A 23,988-nucleotide genomic window follows, 5' to 3' on the forward strand; every position below is an offset into this window, starting at 1 on the left:
TACTTTTTAATAAATCACTGAGCTAGAGAATATTTAAGGGCAGACAGGGTATTATTTTCTTGATTTTTTTTCAGCAGTTAGATTGAGATAAATTATGTCACAAAATTGTGACTTGTAGGTATTGAATAATAAGTAGAAGTCAGCCTGTGCCATACAAACTGACATAGCATGACCAACAGAAGTTTCTGAATTGTTCTACTTTCTGTAAGAATGTGTCAGTATACTTCCAGATATCATGTGTCAGGTGAGTCACTTGATGTGTTTCTTTTATTACTCATACTGAATAAAAGCATATGAGATTTTAAATCAATATTTTCAACTATATATTAATTGATGACAGTCATTTTTACCTTTCAAAGTACTCCTTTTACACTAAATTGATAGAGATGACTGGATGCAACAGTGACCCCATTTGGGGTCTTTGAAGAGATAATTAAGCTTTGTCATCATGATGAACCAAAAAATATGTCATTAGAACATATGTGATATTTTTCTTATTCATTGTATCATCTAATGGTATTGAGTGTCCATTGTGCTTGTAAGTATGGGAATATACAAGAATGTTAAAGATACTTGCTTAAAAATACATGTCTACAAACACAAGTTTAACTACTTATTGCAGTCATATCATATGCTTAATACTAGTACATCTTCATGGAGATTTTCAGTTAATAATGAGGTGGTCTCATCAATCACATAGTGTAATAGGAAGAACAGTGGACATAGGAGATGGATGGACTTCTGAACTTTGTCAACATTAGGCAGAACATGCGATCTCTCTGTAATTCCATTTCAGTGTTTATAAGATATGGGGGTTGAACTAGATAAGTAGTTTTTTAAAGGAAAACTATCCCCCCCAAAAGGAATTATTATATAGAACTGAGTATATAAAATGGATAACCGTAGAATTACTGGATGGTGGAATCTCTGATCTTTTATCTTTCTTCTTCCTATGATGAGGTTCAGGGGTATAAGTTATGTGCTTAGAACACAATATAAAATTTCTGGGTTGGATTAGTTAAATTTAAGACTGATTAGTTGTAATAGTCCCTGATAATTCTAAACTTTGTTGGTGCAGTGAGACATGTAATGACTTGTATGTGCAGTGCTGGATTTCTTGGGAATAGCATTTGATCTCAAAGTCCAGTTCCTATTAGAGTAGGGCTTCTGGAAGGTAAGACTTGTGTGGAGAATGACTTTCTTAAGGTTGAGTATATGTGTAGTTTTCCCTTAGTAGAAAAACTTGGGAGAAATTTTACCATGATAAAATAAGCAGAAATCAACTGGGAGTGAATATGGAGAGAACTCAGTTTAAGAACTAATTTCAGGATCCTTTTTAAAGGTCAACTAGAAAGGGCAATTGAGTAAAGCAGAAATTTACTGTGAGAACTCATTGATAATGTCTGGATTCACTATTTGGTGAAGACTTTGTGTCCTGTGAGGACTGTCCATGTCAAGAAATTCCAAAGTCTAGAAAGCAATGTATATTGGGTTCCTCGGTTTAGATTGGCTGAGAACTTGTCCATCAGCTGCAGTTCTCAGCAGCAGTAATTTTAATTATATCAGTGAGAAACATTGTGGTGAGAAGAAAAGTTCTTAACTCCAAGCCAGAATACTTGGAGCGTGATCTTGGATTTGATCCTTTACCTCACAGAACCTCATTTCTATCCAGAAAAGTAGTAAGGTTATGCCTATATTATCTTAAGCTCAAGACTGTGGTGAGGATCAAATGATCTAAGATATATAAAAGTATATATTGAAAAAAATCTTAAAATCATTATAAATTATATAAAGTGGTCAAAATAATTCATATAAATAATAATTTCCATCATTATCTATATTAGACTTAATGGCTGAATTTTGAGAGTTGAAATAAAAATTGATGAGAAAAAGAAATGGAGGAAAATGGAGGAATAACTGATACCTCTTTCTGGTCTCTGCTGGAATGGGTAGAGGCCAAGAACCTGTGCCTTTGCGATTTCCATTGCAAAGGCCAGCCTTACAGATTATCAAAGGAACCAATTTAAGAACTGGAAAGTTCTAATTGTCCTAAATAGGGTCCATAAAGTAAATGAAATGCTATCTCTTCTCATTTCATTTAGGTTAATCAGTAGTATCTTGTGGCTTGAGAATGCTTAATCTCTCCTAGTATGTATGAAATCAATTTGAGAAGATGGCAGTTTTGATGGGGAGGGTCAGAGTTATAAAAAATCAATCAGCCATAATGTCAGAACCCTGGCTAAAGATAGGAGAAAGACACCATGACTTAACTCTTTTTGATTTAAACCCTCAGAACATGGTAGCATAGTGTGCTGGTGGTTGTGGGGAATCCTATCAGCAAAAGAAAGTGGCAGGAGAAAAAAGCTTGGAATGGGTAACAGGAAGGCACAAGTAAACAGACTCCTTTAGTCTTGTTGCACTTGGAAGCTCTATCTGTCTTCATCATCTGAGAAACGGAGTTGGAGAGGACAGTCAACAATTTGAGAAATAAGATATTTGAGGTAGATCTTTAAAAAAAATTAATAAAGGAGGGGTTAGAAAAAGGGACGAATATGAATGAGTGCTTACCAATCATGCACTTTCAGGTCATGAATTTTGCTACTGTGGTACCTAAATGGTTAAGTAAGATGTGATGGATTCAAGGAGCTTACTGTTTAATGGTGGAGTTAGATATATTCATGGATACTGGGCTGACAAAGAGTGTATGCTGAGTGGATTTAGCAGCCACTCCAGCAACCTAGAAGAGGTAACAATTGTGATAAATCTATGACAAAACCTCAGGAGCATATAGTATGTTCAGTGGAGAGTAAGTTCGGTTTACTTATGGAATAGAGCATGGAGTACGAAACTTGGCGTGGATGATAAGACTGGAAAGGATGATGAGACATAGTTTGGGCAGAGGTCATGACAACCAGACTAATGATGTATGCTTAATTCAGTATGCATTGAGGAATTCTTGATTTTTGTTTGTTTTTCATGCACTATTGAAAGATTACCCCTGCAGGAGTTGTGAAGAAAATTCAACCGAATAATGACAGGAAGTAGGGAAACCAATTAGGGATCCATCACAGTAGTCTACATGAGAAACAGTGAGAAACTGAAATAAAGAGGTATTTGGGGAATGGAAAGGAAATGACCGTCTATAGAAGTGACTTTCTAAACTTTGTGTACCTGAAGACTAAGATTTAGTAGGCCTTTAGTGAGGGCTGATCATTTTCATGGCCAACAGGTTTTCAGATGTTATTGATGCTAATAATCTAAGAACCATACTCTGAGAACCACTGGTCTAGAAGCTAGGCTGAGAACTAGCCTAGAGGTAAATCACTATATGAAGGCCAAGAAGATGAGGAAATGAAAACTGAGTCAGGAGTGAATACTAACTAAGTGTGAAAGGCTGTCTCTGAGACAGAATAAAATTTACATCAAGATATATTTGTCACATTGTAATACTTAGTTTTAAAAGCATATTGAATAAACAGATTTTAGCTATGTCCTACTAATATAGCAATTGCATTACTTGGTAAGAAACTATTATGAAACTTATACACATGATTTCCATAGATTGTGATTTCTTCTAGAGATTTAGAAATATTTCACATTTCTGTGGAGCTAAAATGTTACATATTGACTGTGTAATTGGTACTAAACAAAAGAAAGGTGAACTTGTTTTCTTATGTCTTCATTCTTTATTAAAATAGATTTACGTGCCATTAAATTCAGTTCAGTCACTCAGTCATGTCCAACTCTCTGCGACCCCATGGACTACAGCACGCCAGGCTTCCCTGTCCATCACCAACTCCTGGAGCTTACTCAAACTCATGTCCATAGAGTCGGTGATGCCATCCAACCATCTCATCCTCTGTTGTCCCCTTCTCCTCCTGCCTTTAATCTTTCCCAGCATCAGGGTCTTTTCCAATGAGTCATTACGTATTATGTGTCATTAGGTATTATATACAATATGTTCCTTAATTTCCACATGGGTCTTAAAATTGCTTTTGAAATCCATGTAGCAGTGTGTGTGTGTGTAATTACAACATGAGATTTGAATGATCTTCTATCACATATGCAAATACTCATAATATTATTGCTGTAATATTATAAAGTGTCAAGATTTTGATCTCCAATCAGTCCAATCCAATCAGTGTTAGCAGGTGCAAAAGTAATCATTCTTTGCATCAGAGACTTTTGTATATGTATATGTGTTTATTAATATACATGGCTATAAGAGAGCCAGTGAGTTTTTCATTTAATGTAGAATATATCAGGAAAAACACATGGTTGCATCTAATTTTATCTTAAATAGTGGCTTAATATGTGAAAAGTATAAATAATTTAAGGATATCTTAGATACTGTGACCTTCCAAAACATCAGTGGGAAATAAGTAATCCATCTTATGAATGTGACCTAAGAAATCTAAGATTCAATGGATTTGAGAATTTTAACTGAAAGTCAGTTTTCAATAATCAGCTTTATCAATACAAATACATTTATCTTTTTCCCCTTTGTAGTCTATTTCTAATGTAACACCTTCTCTGACAAAAGAGAACACTGTCTGTTAATTGGTACAGGTGTTCTTATTATACAAATATGTTTTTAGTAAAATTTTCTACAAAGATATTATTTTAAAAGGCATAGATGAAAACTTAGATAAATATATATAGCCATCACATAATTTTAAAGTATTACATATGGAATAATCACAGCCAAAATCCTCAAATAATAAATTAGTACCCAGACTTTGTATTACTCTACCTGCTAATTTTATTTCACTGAAATAAGCAAGTTGTTAGCCTACCAACAGAATTTCTATATTAACAACATTTTTTGCACATTTGTAATATCCTATCTCTGTAACAAAATTAGTTCTATTGGAACTTGGATAACACATTCCTTTTGTGATCATTTACAGTATTTTCAAAGTAGTTGTTAATTGAGTTTGGTGAGCAGGGTCATTTGCTAGAACTAACTAGGTCCTATTAGCATGACATTTAAAATGATTAAAGCGATTTAGTGATTTCTGACCATGATACTTTAAAAAAGGCAAATGATTCCTCCAATCAGTCAACAGATGTAAAAGTAATTATTCCTTGGACCAGAACTTTCAGATGTTTACCAGGGGTTGTGAGAGAGCCAGGGAGTTGCCCTATTTCTCCGTTAGATAGCCTGGTTAAAAAACATAGATCCTAATTCATCACTTTGTCCACTCCAACATGCTGACTCTCAGCATACGTTCTTATCTCTAGTTGTATCATCAGATAATTTTTTGTTGGTCTGTTATGCTTTAATATGAAAATGTCTAGTCTCCCTTAAAACAATGATTTTTGTACTTCTTCCTATTAAAAATAATTATAATTAAACAAAAACCAGAAATGGGAGATGAATAAAGGAATGAAGGGAGAAAGGAAGAAAGAAACAAGAAAAAGATAGACAGTTTTCCAGCTGTAATATTTTTAATTCATCAGTCTCCCCCTATGTTTTAGAGTTAAGTCCTTTCCTCTGCTATTTCAGTTGCTACTACTAAATGTATATAATCATGAGATAGAAAAGTATTTCAAGTTATTCTCAATAAAAAGTAGAAAGTGTGGTGATTATTGAACCACCAACATGTCTTAACCAATTAGTGTATTTTATATCCAAATCTAAAAGGTGTGACCATAACATTAATCTTATCAATTCAAAACCAACAGATATACTATGTAATGTCTCTTAATTAGCTTTACAAATTTGGGAAGTTACCACAATTTCACATTTTTATCCTCACAGCATCAAAGATAAGCCAGTACCTGATCTAATATTAAAGAATGCAGCCAATGAAATGTCAGTTATCCAAGTCAGTTTGTTTTATCTTTAAAATATTATGTCTATGTTCCTTGGATATATCTCTTATGAATTTAAAATAAATCAATGAATAAATCTATAAACTACTTCATCTGATTACCTTTGTTTTAGATAGATCTTTCAGTACACTTATTTCCCTTTGTAAGTTTTCTTTCCTCTCCAGATATTTTGATTTGAAATAACTTTATATCATATCAGCACTGTGTCTTTTCTGTATCATAGGATGTTACTGATCCTTGAAACTTTATCTATTTTGATTTCCATAGATTATTCTTATTTAATTTTAAATCTATACCAATATTGTAATGATTAATAAATTTTCAAAGCTGCAGAATGGAAAGAGGAGGCTGATTTGAAGCAATTTTAAACCAATCTATAGCATTTGGAATATTCATTTTTAATTCAGGTTTCAGTGTAATTTGAATGTAGTGGCCGTATATCATGATTACTAAGATTACATAGTCCATATTAACAAATGTTTACTTTGCTCTCTGTGTAAACATAGTCTTTATTATGTTAGTGTACCTGTGCACGTTAGAAGTAATATTTAATCAAAAGAAAGCTTACATTTTAAAAATGATAAAGTGTATCTGAGTAACTTTGAATGCTTCCAATTTACAATGAATCAATTTGTAATTGATTTTGCTTTTTTCAGTCTGTTGTTGTTTGTTAACTTGTTATATAAATCACCATTAATGCTAAAACTTTAACAAAGCCTTAAATTTCATTAATCTTAAATCATACAGCAAAGCACAATTAATAGCTGTTAAGCAATCTGAAGCCACATTAAAAATCAAGGAAAACAAAGTGTTGTCTTTCTCAGTTTCTCTGTCTCTTCTTTCTTTTGTGTCCGTTGATCTATCTGTTTGATTATTAAACTACCCTATGTTTTACTTTATTTGTATTTTGTATGACTACACAGTCATGCTAAAGCTCTTAAGATGAAAAGGTAAGTAAAAAATTAAATCGTACAAAACCTATGCCTGGTTTGTACTTTCTGCTGAGATATTATAACTTTTTATTATTATTTTCTATGTATTCTAAAGCTTATCTTGTGTGCACTGTTGGAAGTATGATTTAATTGTGATTCTAGTTCTTCTTTGGTCATGTACTTTCTGTAAAGTCAGTAGAATTAATATATGCTTAAATTAAGATAATTTATCTACTATTGATTTCAATTTATTCAAATAATTTATCATAATACTGAATCAAAGAGGCAGGCCTTATATACTTTATATGACTTAAACTTTGATGACTCACCAATGAGCTATTACTCATGATTCTTTGCTTCCCTCATTTATTTTATAAAATTCCATAAGTATTACAAATTACAAAGCCAAGAAAGACCAAAGAATAACATGTAAAACTTTTATTGGTCAGAGAAGTTATGACCTAATGGTGAACCAGTGAACTCTTAAGGAAAGGCAATTAAATTTTCCCAACTTCTTGAAAAATATTAATTACATGGATGTCAAATGGCTGGTCTTATCCTGCCAATAGCATAGCTTAAATAACTGAGTTGAGTAGGTATGGTCATTTTGGTTATAAAATTAGTTACTGAATAATTTGATCTATTGGATGTTCTAAAATTAGTAATTTATAAAGCAAGCACATTTTATGTTTAAAAAATGAGTTCCTTTTGCTATGGAAAATACAGAATGATATAAGATGTATTCCCAACTTTAGGAGTTAGAAATCTACTGGGAAGACAAAATATAAACCCTTGAATGTTAAATACTATTACATTCTAGTATGTAAATACATACTGCAACACAATCTAGGATTACACATGAGGAATAGAGACTCCTAATAAAACCTCTCAAACCCATCCACATAAATGTTCCTATCTCCAGAGGGCTTCCTGAAAATTCCCATACGTTCCTATCTCCAGAGGGCTTCCTGAAAATCCCCATACGAAACATGTCTGAATACAGGTAAATGAGATGGACATTATAAAAAGTATCTAAATCCACTAAAATTTACTGAATAAAACATCAGCATTTTAACTCCTATTAGTAAAACATTACTTCTGTGAGATATTTTATACTAATAATGAACTTTTCGTTCTTCTCAATGTCATAGCCATAATAGTTGCTGTTGATCTGTACTGTGGCTAATGTGGCTACTATCAGTAAAGTAGCCACAGATTACATATGGTTATTGAGTATTTGAAATGTGGCTACTCCAAATTAAGTTGTGCTCTAAGTATAAAATACACTGTGGGTTTTCAATTCTTCACATGAAAAAATGAAAATAAAATACCTTATTAATAATTTTATAATGATTATAAGTTAAATAGTATTTTAGATATATTGGGTAAATACTAAATCCATCTGATGCTTTTCACTTTTTAATATGGCAACTAGAACATTGAAAATTAAATATATGACTTGCATAATATTTCTATATCGCTGCATACCTCTAGTAAACAAAGATCTTTGAATTCAGAGGAGAGAATTTACTTTAAATAGATAAAATGTTAGAGAATTATTCATGTGAAAAGTATCTTACTTCTAACATATACTCTAATACATCTAGCACTGGAGTGGGTAGCCTTTCCCTTCTCCAGGTGATCTTCCCAACCCAGGGATTGAACCCAGGTCTCCCATATTGCAGGCAGATTCTTTACCAGCTGAGCCACCAGGGAAGCTATACATCATTATCCTGCTTCTGTTTATATACTTTCAGCAGTGAGACACTCACCACTTTAAAATGAGTGCTTTAAAAAGACAAAAATTGCAGCACTAATTAGTTGTTTCTATATTAAACTAAAATTCAGGCTCCAAGTAATTTCTACCCAATTGATTCTAGTTGCTCACTTTGGAACTGCACAGAATAATTAAAATCTCTAATCCATGTAATAGTTTTTTAAGAAACAAATCCATGGTAGTCTTTGATCAGGAAATCTAGACTCTACACGTACTACTAATGAAGTCTAAGTTTACATTATCTTGCTTGAATAATTCATAACTAAGTACTAGTGTTTCCGAAAATCTATTTGTATCTACTTATATTATTTTTGTACTGAGTGGTGTCATGTTGCTGCTAGCATTTGGCCAGCAATTAGTATACATCCACGCATGAAGTGCTGGCTACTCCAGTCTCTTCAATTTTATACAATGGAAATTGTGTTACTTACAATTCCAGGTCATTCAAGAGCGCCTTCAAATTTTTCTTCCACTATTCCATGATTAGTCGTGCATTCACTTAATTTTTCAGGAAAATTTCATTTATAAGTGCCTTCTATGTACCAGAAATGACTCTAGGTTGAACAAGACAGACAAATTACTCATCTTTATGGGATGTTTGTGGAGCTCATCCCTCTCACCATGTGTTTTTTACATATTTGTTGATCTCCAAATAATTCCTGATGAAAATGCTGCACAGGGCCGAACTGGTGGAAAGCTTTTTGTCATCCTCCTTGACCCCACTATATTGATGCAGATTGATTTTTGTTTTTAAGAATAATATGACTTTACCAAACTGAAGTGTCAATTTTTCCATGTTTACCTTTAGAATTCCATGATTTTGTTAAATAAGTTGTTAAAATAAAAATGCCATGTCAACAAGTGTTTATTTTATCCTTCATAAACTGGACATTTTCAAAAGAGGAAGATACTGACTCGAGCCAATGGATGGGTACAAATTTGAAGGGAAACAGTAAAAGCCAATATCAGTTGAGCCTTTTATATACCAAACAACATTCTAACATATCTGATGCTCATAAAAGCTCTATGAGGTAGCTATTCTTCTTATCCTCACGTTACACATAAAGAAACAGAGGCTCAAAGAGGAGATAACTTGCCCCAAATCTCTCAGCTGCTCAGTGTTGGAGCTCAAGTCCAAACTAGCCATTCTCTTGCAGGAATTTTAGGCTCTTCACCAGAAGGTGAATGGAGAAGGCAATGGCACCCCACTCCAGTACTCTTGCCTGGAGAATCCCATGGACGGCGGAGCCTGGTGGGCTGCCGTCTATGGGGTCGCACAGAGTCGGACATGACTGAAGCGACTTAGCAGCAGCAGCAGCACCACCACCACCACCACCAGAAGGTGAAAAACATTCTAATCCTTGAGGGAGAAATACTAGGAGTTCACCAATAGACCTGTAAGAAAGACCTGTATGGAACATTTAAATAAGGTTAGAAAGGTCCTTGGGACAAGATTAGGGGGAGCCTTGACTATCATGCTGGAGTTTGGACTTTATTTGACTTGTACTTCTTGAGCAGAGAAATAACATAATGAAAGCTGTGGTTCTGGAACATATTGACCTGATTACAGCCCACGGTATAGAACTGGTGAGGTGGGAAGCATTGTACATCTGTAAGGAGGTTTTTGCTATAGGTCTTGTGTGAGAACTAGGAGAGGTGGTATCTCAGAAAAGAAAGTGAATGATTCATGGTAAGTGAATTGACAAGTATTTGGTATTTATTAGACAATAGAGTGATGTGTTGGAAAATAGCCTGACTCATGTTTTAGACTTGGATGACTGAAAAAAATGACTTATATTTACAGAACTAGGGAAGTTAATGTTCTGAGCAGTTCTGGGCAAGATAATAAGCTCATTTCTAGACATGTTGAACTTAAGTGAGTAATCAGCTGGCTATGGAAGAGTCTAGATTGGAATTGAAAAGTGAGGTCACAGCTAAAGATAAATGACAGATATTATGAAAGTTATATTTAAGTTTTGGAAGATAGTACTCTTAGGGAAGGAGTATTGAGTTATTAATGCCCAAGTTCTGAGCCTTTGAAACTATTATATATGAATATATGGAGAAAGGATGAACTAGAGAGGAAGCACATGTAGGACTAAATCAGATTATCCATTATAGATAATGGACACATGTTATTTTGATATGCAAGTACTTAAAAAGTTATTTTAGGTATCATTTATCTTCATACATTCACAAAATCATATATATATATATGTATATGTATAACAATGCAGTTACTCTTATTAAATCTTAGGAAATGTGAACAACTCAATAACATAGACACCATCAAATTAATACTGTGTAGTTATATTAAAGGCTATTATTCTTTATCTTTACAATATATTATATAATATATGATTTTAATGTATAGAAGTATGTTAATAATAGAGATGCGAACACCATTCAAATGCCTATTTATAATACTTCCAATCTGTACTGATTCTAGAACATATTATTATATTTCAGATATTTATTAGGATTTAAAAACTAGTATTGAAAATAAGGCACTTTAGAAAGACTCCATAAATACTCTCTGGCATGTATACAAGTACCTAGAAGATAAGTGTTTATTCATGTTTCCTGTGAGAATTTTTTCTTGTGAATAGCATTCAGTGGTTCACTTTTTCATTAGTAACTAAATACCTTTAGATATTCTTTTTTCCTTTGACACGTTCCCACATTGTCCTCTAGGAGATACTGTATAATAAAGAGTAAGACAAGCCTAGGAATCTCTTGGGGAAGAGTGGCAGGGGGAGGCGGGAACAACTTGATGAATATGTCATATTGGCATAAGACACTGGGTCTTTCCTAAATTATTTTTTCAAGTGGAAAATGTTTAGCTGTCAATAAAATAAGATTTTTATTTGTCACATGTGAGTTTTCCAAAGCTATCAGATATAAAATATTTTCTAATATTTTAATGCACAGGAATTGAATACAGAGGTACAGATGAATAGAATAAACATTTATATTATCAACTGAACTTTAATTTTTGCCTATTCTTTTGAATATATATTTGATTTTCACTGTAATTTCATTTATCAGTCCTCTTCAAGTGGTTTCTTTAGAAAAACAAGGGGTTAAAAAGATTTTTGAGACTATGGTAATTATGAATTTCAAAATCAAAGGAAATGTGATGTTTATGAAGTTGGAAAACATATATTCAGACTTTTCATTTGAGATATTAAGAGTTCATTTTTTTCATTTTTTTTTTCTTTTGGTGTGTGTGTGTGTGTGCGCTACCGAATACAGCATTCCTAAGACAAGCTAATGACATTGTCTTATGGGAGCATGCCTGTCAATTCTGCCATGTTAAAAATGTCATTTAAAATATCTAAGCAGATTGCTATGTATTTTTTCTGAGGATAAGGAGACAATTCTACATTTCCAACTGCTTTTACTGTTATTAGGTTAATGAGGCAATTTCTGATGAGATATTTACCCAAATGATATTTATATCAGAATATTTAAAATAAGATCAAATTCAACTTTAGGATATTAATAATTAGACCAGCCAAGTATATGGAAATTGACTTTTGCTGAAAAATCAGAATGATGAGTATTGCATTATTCTGCATGTATGTTCAGCTCTGATGATGTTAAATGTTTGTCTTTATTTGCATCCTCAGGTACTTTCCCAGTTGTATTTCAACACTTTCATAAAATATAATATGGAAACATAATGCATGTCATTATTTTAGCAACAGGAGGTTGAACAAATGCATTTTTTGGCTTATATTTCTAATAAAAAGTAATTTTGATTTAAATTAGCACTATCTTTTTTTTTAGGCCTCCATTCCTTTGAAGGAATTGGAGCAGTTTAACTCAGATATACAAAAATTGCTTGAACCACTGGAGGCTGAAATTCAGCAGGGGGTGAATCTGAAAGAGGAAGACTTCAATAAAGATATGGTAAATTGGTTGTGATAAAAGTGTGAATGAACTATGAATGAAATGAATAAATATTTCAAAGGAAACTAGATAATTCAAGTCTCCAACTAAATTCTCAGAGCATACCTTGTACATTTTGTGATTCTAATGATTTATTACAAATGCAAAGTATTGTTATTGAACTGTTATGAATGCCAAATTACTATGATATGGGCATACAGGAGTACTTATAGATTCTAATAAATCACCCAGCAATGTTTTGTCCATACTCAAAAGACAAAATGTAATGAATGGAAAAAAAAGTCAAATCAGAAAATAAATTAGAAACTTAATAATAATAATAATAAAAGCACAGACATCAGAGATGGCTGCTATTTTGCTTCAGTCCTATTTTTGGTAATGTAACATTTATTTTGGATAAGGGGCAATTATACATGATATAAACATTGTTTATTAAAACTTAACACAATGTAGTTTTACAAAAACATTTAACAAGTAGTATAGTATATATCTAAAATATGTGTAAATTCATGCTGCTTATTTCATGGGAAAAAAGAAATATAACCATGTGGGCTATTCCAAGACTCATAACTTTCTTCTTATACCCTGATTAATTTCAACATGTCTTTTACGTTTCTCTCTGGCTTGAATATTTCTGCCTCACATTCTTTTTCACTGACTTATTTTTTATCCTTACTCCTCTTCACAATTTCCTTTCCCCTGTCCACAACCATCACCTATATGGCATTATTAACCTTTATATATGTCATGCTAGAGATTTCTCAGACATGTATCAGTGCTAGAGACTTCTCAGACAGTGATTGAAAATGATATCAGAAGGTAAATTATAAGTTGTAGATAATAGGCACATGAAGCAATAGGAGAACCATTTTTACCAATCTTAGTTCTCGTTGGTATCATTTCTGACTTCCTGGAGCTGCCTAACTCAGTACTCCCTATGTATGGGTTTGATGATCTTGCCAACTCAGCTCATGGAAAGAAAGACCAGACAAACCTTTTTCTAAGATACCAAGTTACAACTACCTCTTATTCATGTCAAAGAAGAAACCAGAGGGCACCAAGGTGGAAAAGAATGCTTCTTACCTCTTGGGCTGCTCACCAACTCTGCCCTCTAGCTTTCAGCTGGTGTGGGGAAAGAAGTGCAGTAGGGTTTTTGTTTGTTCATTATTTTTGTCCTCAGTCCCAGGAAATGTTTCAGATTTTTAATGACATATTCTTAAAAGGAAGGTTTTTCAAAGACTATAAACATAAGTGACTATTACATTATTTCATTAGACAAGTAACTGGCACATCTCAGATGAAAATCTCATTTCTTTAAAAAAATGGAATAGTTTCTCAGTTGTGTGTAGAAGTTAACATATGCATTAGAGATTTAAGTATGCAACATTGAATGCCACGGATGATTATAAACACAAGCATGTCACATTTAAAAATTGTCTCCTTCCCTTAATTCATCAGAGTACCTTGGGTACTATTAAAAAGCAAACCTTCTTGATAGAAAGTATTTATATATTGCATTGAAAGAAAGATAGGAAATAGAAGTGAAACATCCAATGGTTACATATGCTACTCTGTTGGACAAACACTGTTTAAATAATTTTATTTCAAAATAAATAAAAATAATTTTATTAGAGTCTAAAGACCAAACTGCATATTAAAATATTTGAAGTCATTTTTATAATCCATATTTAATATTTACTTAATTGTATTTATTTTAAAATAACATGCATATGTGACTTATTTTTAGAAATTATCTGCAATATTTGACAGCAGTTGAGCACGTTTTTTCCTAAAGCTCTAATATTTGTTCTAGATTTGGTCATTTAGTTTCTGTAAAAGAAAAGAAAGAAAAGTTGCTCAGTCGTGTCTGACTCTTTGCAACCCCACGGACTGTAGCCTACCAGGCTCCTACATCCATGGGATTTTCCAGGCAAGAGTACTGGAGTGGGTTGCCATTTCCTTCTCCAGGGGATCTTCCCAACTCAGGGATTGAACCCAGGTCTCCCGCATTGCAGACAGACGCTTTACCATCTGAGCCACCAGGGAAGCTAGTTTATGTAAAACGGAACTTATTATATATAAATCAGTGTACACTTAAAACAATGCATTTTCACTTAGGAGTGTGTGTTAAATTTTAAAATTTTACAGTCTCACATTCACAGAGCCACATCTATATTCCTCTGTGAAATAACATTATATATAATAAGTTTTGTTTTCTTCTCCAAAGTTGTTTTTTGTTTTAATTTCTAGAAATGCATTAAAAATCAAAGCCCAAAGAATGCTTTCATAACAATTCACTTGTCTGAAATGATGTAGTAAATTGCTCCCCCATCTTTCTTCATACAACTCTAATCATATGTGTCTTTTTGAAATAGGAGGAAACTTCTTTTAAAAGTTAAAGTATAGCATATTAAAAAAGAAACTCTGAGTGCAGTATCTTAGGATAGCATTCCCTGAAAATTTTAAATTGGATTTTTTTGTGTGTGTTTTAATAACATGTTTTATTATCTCTGTTAAAGATGTACAGCTTTTTTTAAACCAAAATGAAGACTGTACTTGTTGTTTTTAATCAGAGTGAAGACAATGAGGGTACTGTAAAAGAATTGTTGCAAAGAGGAGACAACTTACAACAAAGAATCACAGATGAGAGAAAGCGAGAGGAAATAAAGATAAAACAGCAGCTGTTACAGACAAAACATAATGCTCTCAAGGTATTAGAGCTAAAATTATAATATACCTTGCCTGTGTTTTTTTTCATGTACAGGATAAAATCTATTGTTCATAAATAAAATTTGCTTAAGAATCTTAGTCACCAGAAATACATATTTTTTTTTCTGTTCAGTGTCTGTGCTTTAACAATTTTGAGTGCTGTCTTTGATTTTGAAAGATGTGTTGCTTAAAAATTTCAAGGTATTTACTTAGACACATTTTTCTGAGTAGTAATCAAAAGATATTAAATGCATCATTCATTGTGTTCATATATTTAATTTTGTAATACAATCTATTTTGTAAGTTATTTTGACACGTGTCTTGAAAAACCTGTTTAACTGTCAGCATAACCAATCTGTATATTTCTGAGGCTTTCTGCTCTTGATATTTTCTTGATTTAATTCAGAGTAGGTTCACTTTTTGGGATAACCTAATATTTGTTTAATAGTTCATTTTTTTCCAGTTAACTTCATTTTGCCTTAAAGAGAGTTATTCTTCGCAACTAACTAAACATTTAGAAGTCTAATTTCATTTGTATAGGAGTCCTCTAAAATAATCTTAATGTCCATGAGAAAGAACCGGTGCTCTCATTTTAACCAACATTAGTATAGAGCTTCAAGTACCCATGTGTCTCATCTGGAATTTCACAGCAAAGACAGAATAGAATATTGGTGTTTATATAATAATATCTAGAAAGTTCTAGAGAAGAGACGGGAGGACATGTGAAAGATTCTGTGAAATAACCTTTTATTTTTTAATGTGCTTTTCAATATTCACTATTTGCATGCATGGCTGATTTTCTAATACTGTTAATTGCTGAGCTTTTCATTGTAAATCACTCTTTTAGAGCTGTGTAGCCATGTAGGTGGATCCACCTTGTAGGTGAATAGACTCTGCTTTCTATATGCAAATAAGAGTATAAAACCTTTTCCCATATAGTCAGACAACCAAATAAACACTGCTGAGAATGTAATTACACAATATTGTGCCTGCAAGGAATCCACAAGGAAAGTCTAATTGGCCAGCAGGTGTTCTGAAGGTAACTGCTGATAAATATAGGAAATAGAAAAGGCCTCTTCCCTGAGGGAGTACAAGAGCAGGCCATAATGTGCTCAGAAAATCAGAAAGCTGTGTAATCCACACGCTTCCAACTGTGACCAAGCTTTTAGAAACATCTACACTGGTCATATGATGATATGTGTCCTACTGAACAGCAGTGTTTAATGGTTATCTGGCATACCTGTAAAGAAATCTCTATAATATCTCTTAATATCTTTACACATTACACATCACCTTGTGCTTAGGAAATAAAAGGAATTTCAGATTTGGCGACCACAAGCCCCTTCTCTTGGCGAAGATGTGAGTTGTGTCACCAGTAAGGCATGGCTCAACTCTCTTTCACGTGGCTGTATCTTGGTACCTTTGAAAAAAGCAGCATTCCATCTGGCTCATCCCAGGCATTTATTACCTCCATAGGAGGTTTAGAAATTCAACTGAAAATGTAAACTGTAGAAAATTTTACATCCCCAATTTTAAACAAAATGCAGAATGAAATCAAAATCAGTTTTCTCAGATATATGTTAAAAGCAATTAATGAAAATCAACACTTGCCACACCAATATACTAAATTCAGTAGTTGTTAATCTGCCAAGTGTTCAAGTCTAGTCCTTATGAAATATTTCAAAGAAGGTGAAACTTTCCAATGCAGTGAATATTTCAGCAGTTCTTTTATATTCACTCTTTTCTTTTGCTCCAGTTATATCTATACATGAAACCCTAATTGCTACTACTCTGAAGAAATGGAAACTGTATCCTGAGCTCTTATGTTCCCTTATAAAACATGTAAAATATATTCCCTTGTAAAATAGCATTACAACAAATTCTGTTGATCAAGGAAGACATTGGATGATCTTGTAAGGAGTAAGATGATTAATTTTCCCCTTTTGTGATTCATTAAAGTAGTCACCCTTATTTATCTCATCAGGTTGATTGAAAACCATGCACATTTCCTTTTCTAAATTTTATCATTTTGCATTTGGATTTGATGCCAATGAGAAAGTTTGCCATACAAGTCTTAAAAGAAAAATAATTTTTATGATATTTAAATTGTCATTTTCATGCATACTCACAGGCATACACTTTTCACACTTGAACATATATAGCTTGAAGCAATTTCTGTGATAACTAAAAACACTTTATGTTTCTAATCACAAAATATTCATGTCCTATGAAACGTTTTTGCAGACATTTCTAAAATTATGAATGTAAATAGCTTGGCTATATAAACTTAAAATTTTGAACCTAGTGCTGAAGATAGAAATTTTAGAATTTTTACCTATTTTAAAATTCAAATGCAAACTCAGCAAGTTTGTGCAAGTATGTAGTTACCTCAATTGAGTTCACATATTGAACAGTTTAACAAACTCTACACAGTAATTTATTTGATTCATTAAGAGTTAATTAAATATGAAAAGATTTCTAAACAAGTTTGAGCATACTAAGAAAAAATACTGAAAGTGCATTGTTCAGTTTTCTTAGCTTCATGTCATGGGTCCTGTCACATGAATACGTAATTTAATAATCTACTTGTATGGGTAACATTTAAATGTGAATTTAACTGAACCTGAACAAGAAGGTGAGGGAACCAAATTATTTTTAAATGACTACAGCCAGAAGTATAATATGCTTATATATTGATATTTTAATAATATCTGCACCATGAACAGGATTTGAGGTCTCAAAGAAGAAAAAAGGCTCTAGAAATTTCTCACCAGTGGTATCAGTACAAGAGGCAGGCTGATGATCTCCTGAAATGCTTGGATGACATTGAAAAAAAATTAGCCAGCCTACCTGAACCCAGAGATGAAAGGAAAATAAAGGTAATGTTGTTTTAGAATGTCAATCTCAGATTTGTTGCTACATTTTAATTTATTGAACTTAACCTGTACAGATCATGTTTTAAATGTTGATGTTGTTGTTTCTTCTATTAGTGTTCTCCCCAGTTTGAGGTGTTTCTCTGTATTTTGTTTTGTTTTAGTAAATGTATTGTATTGTTTTTCAATTGACATAATGTTGAATGAATAAAATGTTTTATTCTTAGACATTGTGAAATGAACTAGAAATGTTATATGTTTTCTGGTAAAATTGTAATTGACTCTGTGTATCTTTGTTCCAGATGAACAAATGACTTATCGGTATATGGACGACTTCTATCTCATGTTAGCACATTCATTTCATCAGAGCATCTTCTCACATCAGTGTCAAATCTCTATAGATTTATCTGTTGCATATTGTCTGAAGATGTTTTTTTCTGTTTTTTTACACTTTTTATTTTGCTTCATTCTCTGTTGAGTTCCTCAAAACTTTAAAAAGGAAATAAATTACTTATTCACTTACCCACTAAATTATATTCTATCTGGATGGTCCCTATTAATAATGAGTAATCACTTCGTTAATTTGGGTCAACCCCAAAAACACTAGAGGAATTGACAAAGAAATCTGTTAGATCAATTTCAATATTTTCTCAATTAGAGTGTCTAAAACTGAGCATTCAAATAAAAGCTGAAATAATATTTGGGTCCTTGAAGATGACAGTGTTGGCTTCCATACTTGTAACTTATGAACAGTGAAAATAAAATGAAGACAGCCTGTGAAATTTCTGGGACAGGTATGTGCTGGGATAGGTTGATTCATGTGGTTAGCTAACTGCCCTGGGCCCTGTATTGGTTTTGCTCAATAGGAAATTGATCGTGAGTTGCAGAAGAAGAAAGAGGAGCTGAATGCAGTGCATAGGCAAGCTGAGGGCTTGTCTGAGGATGGGGCAGCAATGGCAGTGGAGTCAACTCAGATCCAGCTCAGCAAGCGCTGGCGGGAAATTGAGAGCAAATTTGCTCAGTTTCGAAGACTCAACTTTGCACAAATTGTGAGTTGTTACTGGCAAACCTATATGTGTTTGCAACTACTACTCTAACAACAGAGGCCTACTAACCAAAAGGAAAAAAAAATCTGGGTGCAATTTCAAAGTTCTAATCTGCATTCTGAAAGTGGGCAGTTTCCCCTACCTTTGGGCTTCCCTAACCCCAGTGGTTAGTTTTTCAGATTAAAAACGTAATCTATTAATAGAGCATAGGAAAGAGTGCCCTTATCAAAAATGAGAAATACATCTTAATTTCTTTTGCCACATCATTTTTTCATAACATTAGCAGTGTGAATTTGTCAATTTACCATAACATTTACTTTATTTCAGCATCTAATCCAAAAATATGTATTGCTTTCCTGAGACCATCCCATGCTAATTTTACTTTCTTAATGTATACATGGTAAACAATAAATCTTTTGTGAAAGAACTTATATCAACTTGCACAAGGACTTCTTATCTCATGACTTAAACATTATAGTTTAGTCCTCACACCTGGCTTATCTATTTGATGGGTTAAAAAGTTTATAGAAGGATTGTATGCCTAGTGAGATCATTAATAATTGATAGCAGGTTGAGAATATAAAATATTGTTACTACTGAAATATCATAAGCCAAGAGGTGAAGAAACCACTGTTCTCTTTCAAACAACTGTATGGAAATTTTATGATTCTGTCTTTAAAAATGCAAGTCACAATCATAAGCTTGATCTTTTTAGAACTGTATTTGTAATAGAGTATAAACCATAGGGATTTTCTAGCAGATACATTTTTGTTGCTATTCTGAGAGATTGTAAAGTGAAGTGAAATAATCACCACTCTGTTATTATGCAAATACAGTGCTCCTCACAAAACCAGGGTGTGAAAGTCTGCAAAATGAGGCTTTATAATTATGTTAGGTTAACTTACATGAAACCGACAGATATTCAACCCTCTTTGACCTAGTTGATGACAGTTTTATTTGTTTCAACTCCTAGATGAGACTTAGTTGGGTATTTCTTCTTTGATATATGTCTTAGACAATTAGCATAACTGTTTTCTAAGCATATAATTTTGTTAATGTTGCTTATTAACTCGGTGAAAAATACTCCATATTATCATTACTTCTTTTAAATGCATTAGAAAAATCCTTGCATACACTGTTTTCTAAGAACTCCAAGTACTTTAATATTTAATAGCAGCTGAATATTCTGAGAAATTGGAAGTAGTAATATAAGGTATGTTTAAACTGTAATATATTGCAGTTGAAGTCCAATTCTAGCTGATTGAATGTTTCAGCCTATTATCTTTTGTATTAGATATTATGAATATAATATGTCATAAATCACTCAAGCTTACACTAACAGAAAGCTTGTGCCAATGGATGCAAAATGAATTGAAAGATTAAGGCAACCATAAAGAAAATTTAAGTAAAATATTTTTGCCTCCATTTAATACATCATTTAAGTCCTTTGCTTTGAATTATCTTACTACTCACTATTTTCTCCAATTCCATTTCCCCTATGTCTTGACACAAGCTATATGCAGGGTTAATTTTTTTTTTTTACAACTTTGTCAAGGTAAGTTATTAACACTTTATAGTTAAATAGACACAGTATCAAAACCCTAAGCCACTCACTTAAAATACCATTGTGTACCTGCATATAATAGACTCTCAACAAATATTTGTAAAACATAATAAAGATTGCTGAGGTAAAGTAAGGATAAGTGAACCACTATAAAACTTTTGAAATAAATATTCATAAAATATATTTTCTTCAGAAACCATTTCTTCTTGATTTTTATATCTGAAGGATCCCAAAATACAGATGATGCATGGCTTGGGGAAAAAGTTGTATGTTAATTTTCCATGATAAAACAAGTAAGAACAATATACATGAAGAATAATCAATTTAATATTACAATTATATTTAGCCTTGGATTTTTATTAGATCTGAAATTTGATAGATTGATAGATCAAAGATGTATATAGTCCACTGATTGCTAATAAATGTTAAAAAAACTTATTTCACATATCGACTGGTTTAGAGTCATCTTTCCCAATTAATCTACAGTGAGAACATTTGAGACAGCCACAAGCAAACGTCTTAACTAAGAGTTATGTTTGGGATAATCTTACCATGGCCCTGATGTAGCACAGGTAGTCAGAGCTTCCAAATTTCTTTCCTCCCCTTGCATTTCCCTTTTCTATTTCTATAATTATTTCTTCTCAAATGTCCCTTTATGTTATTTCTGTATATGAATTCTAGATTTCTATGGATTTTCAGTTAGTCTTTCATATCTTAGAAGTGGCAATTCAAGATTTTAGGCAGTACTATGAAGTGCTTAATATTTGAGAACTGAATTTAAAATGAGAAATTAATTGTATTCATTTCAGAGATAAAGACTCAGAAATAAACTAAGCGGTGTAAAATTAGATACTTCAGGGACTAGGTCCAGATCAGAGTTACATATGACCATAGTAAAGCTCAGAAAAACCCTGGTACTTGGGTCTCAGGTAGCCATGGGGCAGCCCCGGGCCAGGCAAGAGTGTAGACCAAAGCCAAGAAGAGAGTGTCTACAAATGATTGTCCTCAGGATAATCCTGGAGACCATAAAGAAGGGAAAACAGACTGAGAGAAAGTGAGTAAGATTTTCTTCAGGTACTGAGCATGTTGAAGCTCCTGCCCTAGTTAGGATTACACGGCATTTCTAATATGGTTCCGTTGACTTGCAGACCTGGCTGTTCACTGAAGACCAAACAATGACTGTAAACTGAACATGAGGAATGTTTTCTGTAAGATATTTTACAACAGTGATCTAGTAAAATAGACCACTCCCTGGGGTGAATGGCCCTGTGAATCCCATTGATTCCATCTGCTGGCTGTATGATCACCAGTCTCTTCCAGCCTGGTTTCTTGCATTTCTACCATGGGGATGAGGATGTTTATAATAATAAAATATGGTAGTATTTGTAAAAAAAAAAACAGCTACATTATGGAGGTTAACTGAAGTTAAGTGAATCAATAGTTTTTTCTTCTTCTTCTTCCTGTATATAAGTTAACATTGGAATGAGACACATTATTTTAAAATGTAGAGTATATTTGTGAATCATGAAGAGGATTGGGATGAGTAGGTCTCATAGGTTTAAAATATTATTAACAACAGGTAGATCTATTTTGTTCAATGTAAATTAAAAATTAGATTTCATAGTTCTTGGCAAGTAGTTTTGTCTAGAGTTACATAGTATTTGTGGGAAATTTCATGCAAAGCTGTTGATTCTGCCAATGAAGGCATAATTTTCCATAAACTTGGCAATAGAGCATTAGCTAAATTATTTTCTGTAGAAAGGTAAAGAAAGAGGAGGAAAAATATAAAGGCTTTTAAAATATAATAGAGAACTATGCCAGAGAAGGCGCTGGCACCCCACTCCAGTCCTCTTGCCTGGAAAATCCCATGGACGGAGGAGCCTGGTGGGCTGCAGTCCATGGGGTTGTGAAGAGTCGGACACGACTGAGCAACTTCACTTTCACTTTTCACTTTCATGCATTGGAAAAGGAAATGGCAACCCACTCCAGTATTCTTGCCTGGAGAATCCCAGGGACGGGGGAGCCTGGTGGGCTGCCGTCTATGGGGTTGCACAGAGTCAGACACGACTGAAGCGAATTAGCAGCAGCAGCAGAAAACTATGCATAATTTTATCAAGGTTAATTGTAATATTTAACAGTTAACCTCAGAGATCCCAAGAAAATCCACCACAAAATTTCACAATGAGGATATGCAACAACCCTTATGCGAAACTCCTGAGCAAAATAAGCTCACAGGTTAAAATTTAAATGGATATGAAAAAATGCTTTCTGTAAGTGATGTTAACATGCCCAAATTAAAAGGAGTATGCACACCTGAAGAAATTAGAGATAAGAAGACAGTAAAGGACATGAAAATGCTTTTTTAATGTTCAAAAAGATTTCGAAAATAAAGATGGAATGGAATTCTTATAATAACAACAAGCCATTTTGAAAAGTGAATAGGAAACTGATAACATAGAATCTAGAAATTAACATGTAATTATTGAAATAATAGCTCAACTTTTTAAATGGTGGGTTCGTTATAGAAGAAAAGGAATATATTAATTGAAAGATGCTGAGGAAATTTTTGCTTTGCTGAAAATAGCAGAAGATGGAGAGGATAGAATAAAAAGCTCAAACATATGCCTGAAAAGAGTTCCAGATTGATAAAGTGGAGAGCCAGGGGAAGAGACATTATTTTATATAAATGACTGACATTTAACAAGATTGAATAAATCTCAATTTACATGAGACCTCAAATTGAATAAAGCTCAATTTGCATGAGTCCTCAAACTGAATGAAACTCAACCAGTTTGTAATAAATAAAAACAAGTTCACAACCAGCAAAGTCTGAGTGAAACTCAGAACATCAGTGATCAGGAAGGTCACCATAAAAGCTGCTAAGGACCAAAAGCAGAAAGCTCCATAGACTGGCCAACTTGTCCTCAATAATAGGTGTTAGAAGACACTAGGATAATGTTCAAGGTGAATGTTCAAAAGAATCCTGTAAACAGTGATTCAAGAATGAAGACAAACTATTTTCAGATATACAAACACTATATTTTCTGTTTATAACCTATAGCTTCTCACTGAAAAAATTACTAAACAATATACTAGTGTAAAACAGAACACAGAACCACAGAGAAGTAGCAAGCTATATAAAGGTATATAACATTAGTTTATATGTATAAAAAACAAACTTAAATCTTGTAATTAGCCACTAAAATTGTGGCAATTGCTGCAAAGGAAAACATAGAGTTCTATTAGAATATTAAAGTGATTTGATCTCACAATAATGAAAATACAATAAATACAAGGTTATTTCTAGATGGTAGCAGCAAATATAAGGTTTGTG

The 23,988-nt window shown here is 33.0% G+C and overlaps 1 protein-coding gene across 10 annotated transcripts in view; it reads left to right on the forward strand.

The window, feature by feature from the left end:
* The window catches only part of DMD (dystrophin), a 2,236,915-nt gene that overhangs the window by 894,584 nt on the left and 1,318,343 nt on the right, over positions 1–23,988 (forward strand). For 9 of the 10 annotated variants that reach the window (XM_024988361.2, XM_024988358.2, XM_024988360.2 and 6 more), the window contains 4 exons: positions 12,340–12,462; positions 15,036–15,173; positions 17,898–18,050; positions 18,911–19,093. In XM_024988361.2, coding sequence (XP_024844129.1) covers positions 12,340–12,462; positions 15,036–15,173; positions 17,898–18,050; positions 18,911–19,093 — 597 coding nt within the window. The remainder of the gene's footprint in view (positions 1–12,339; positions 12,463–15,035; positions 15,174–17,897; positions 18,051–18,910; positions 19,094–23,988) is intronic. The other variant, XM_024988364.2, reaches the window with a different exon arrangement.

This window comes from Bos taurus, chromosome X (genome assembly GCF_002263795.3).
Source record: "Bos taurus isolate L1 Dominette 01449 registration number 42190680 breed Hereford chromosome X, ARS-UCD2.0, whole genome shotgun sequence".
Lineage (NCBI taxonomy): Eukaryota > Metazoa > Chordata > Mammalia > Artiodactyla > Bovidae > Bos > Bos taurus.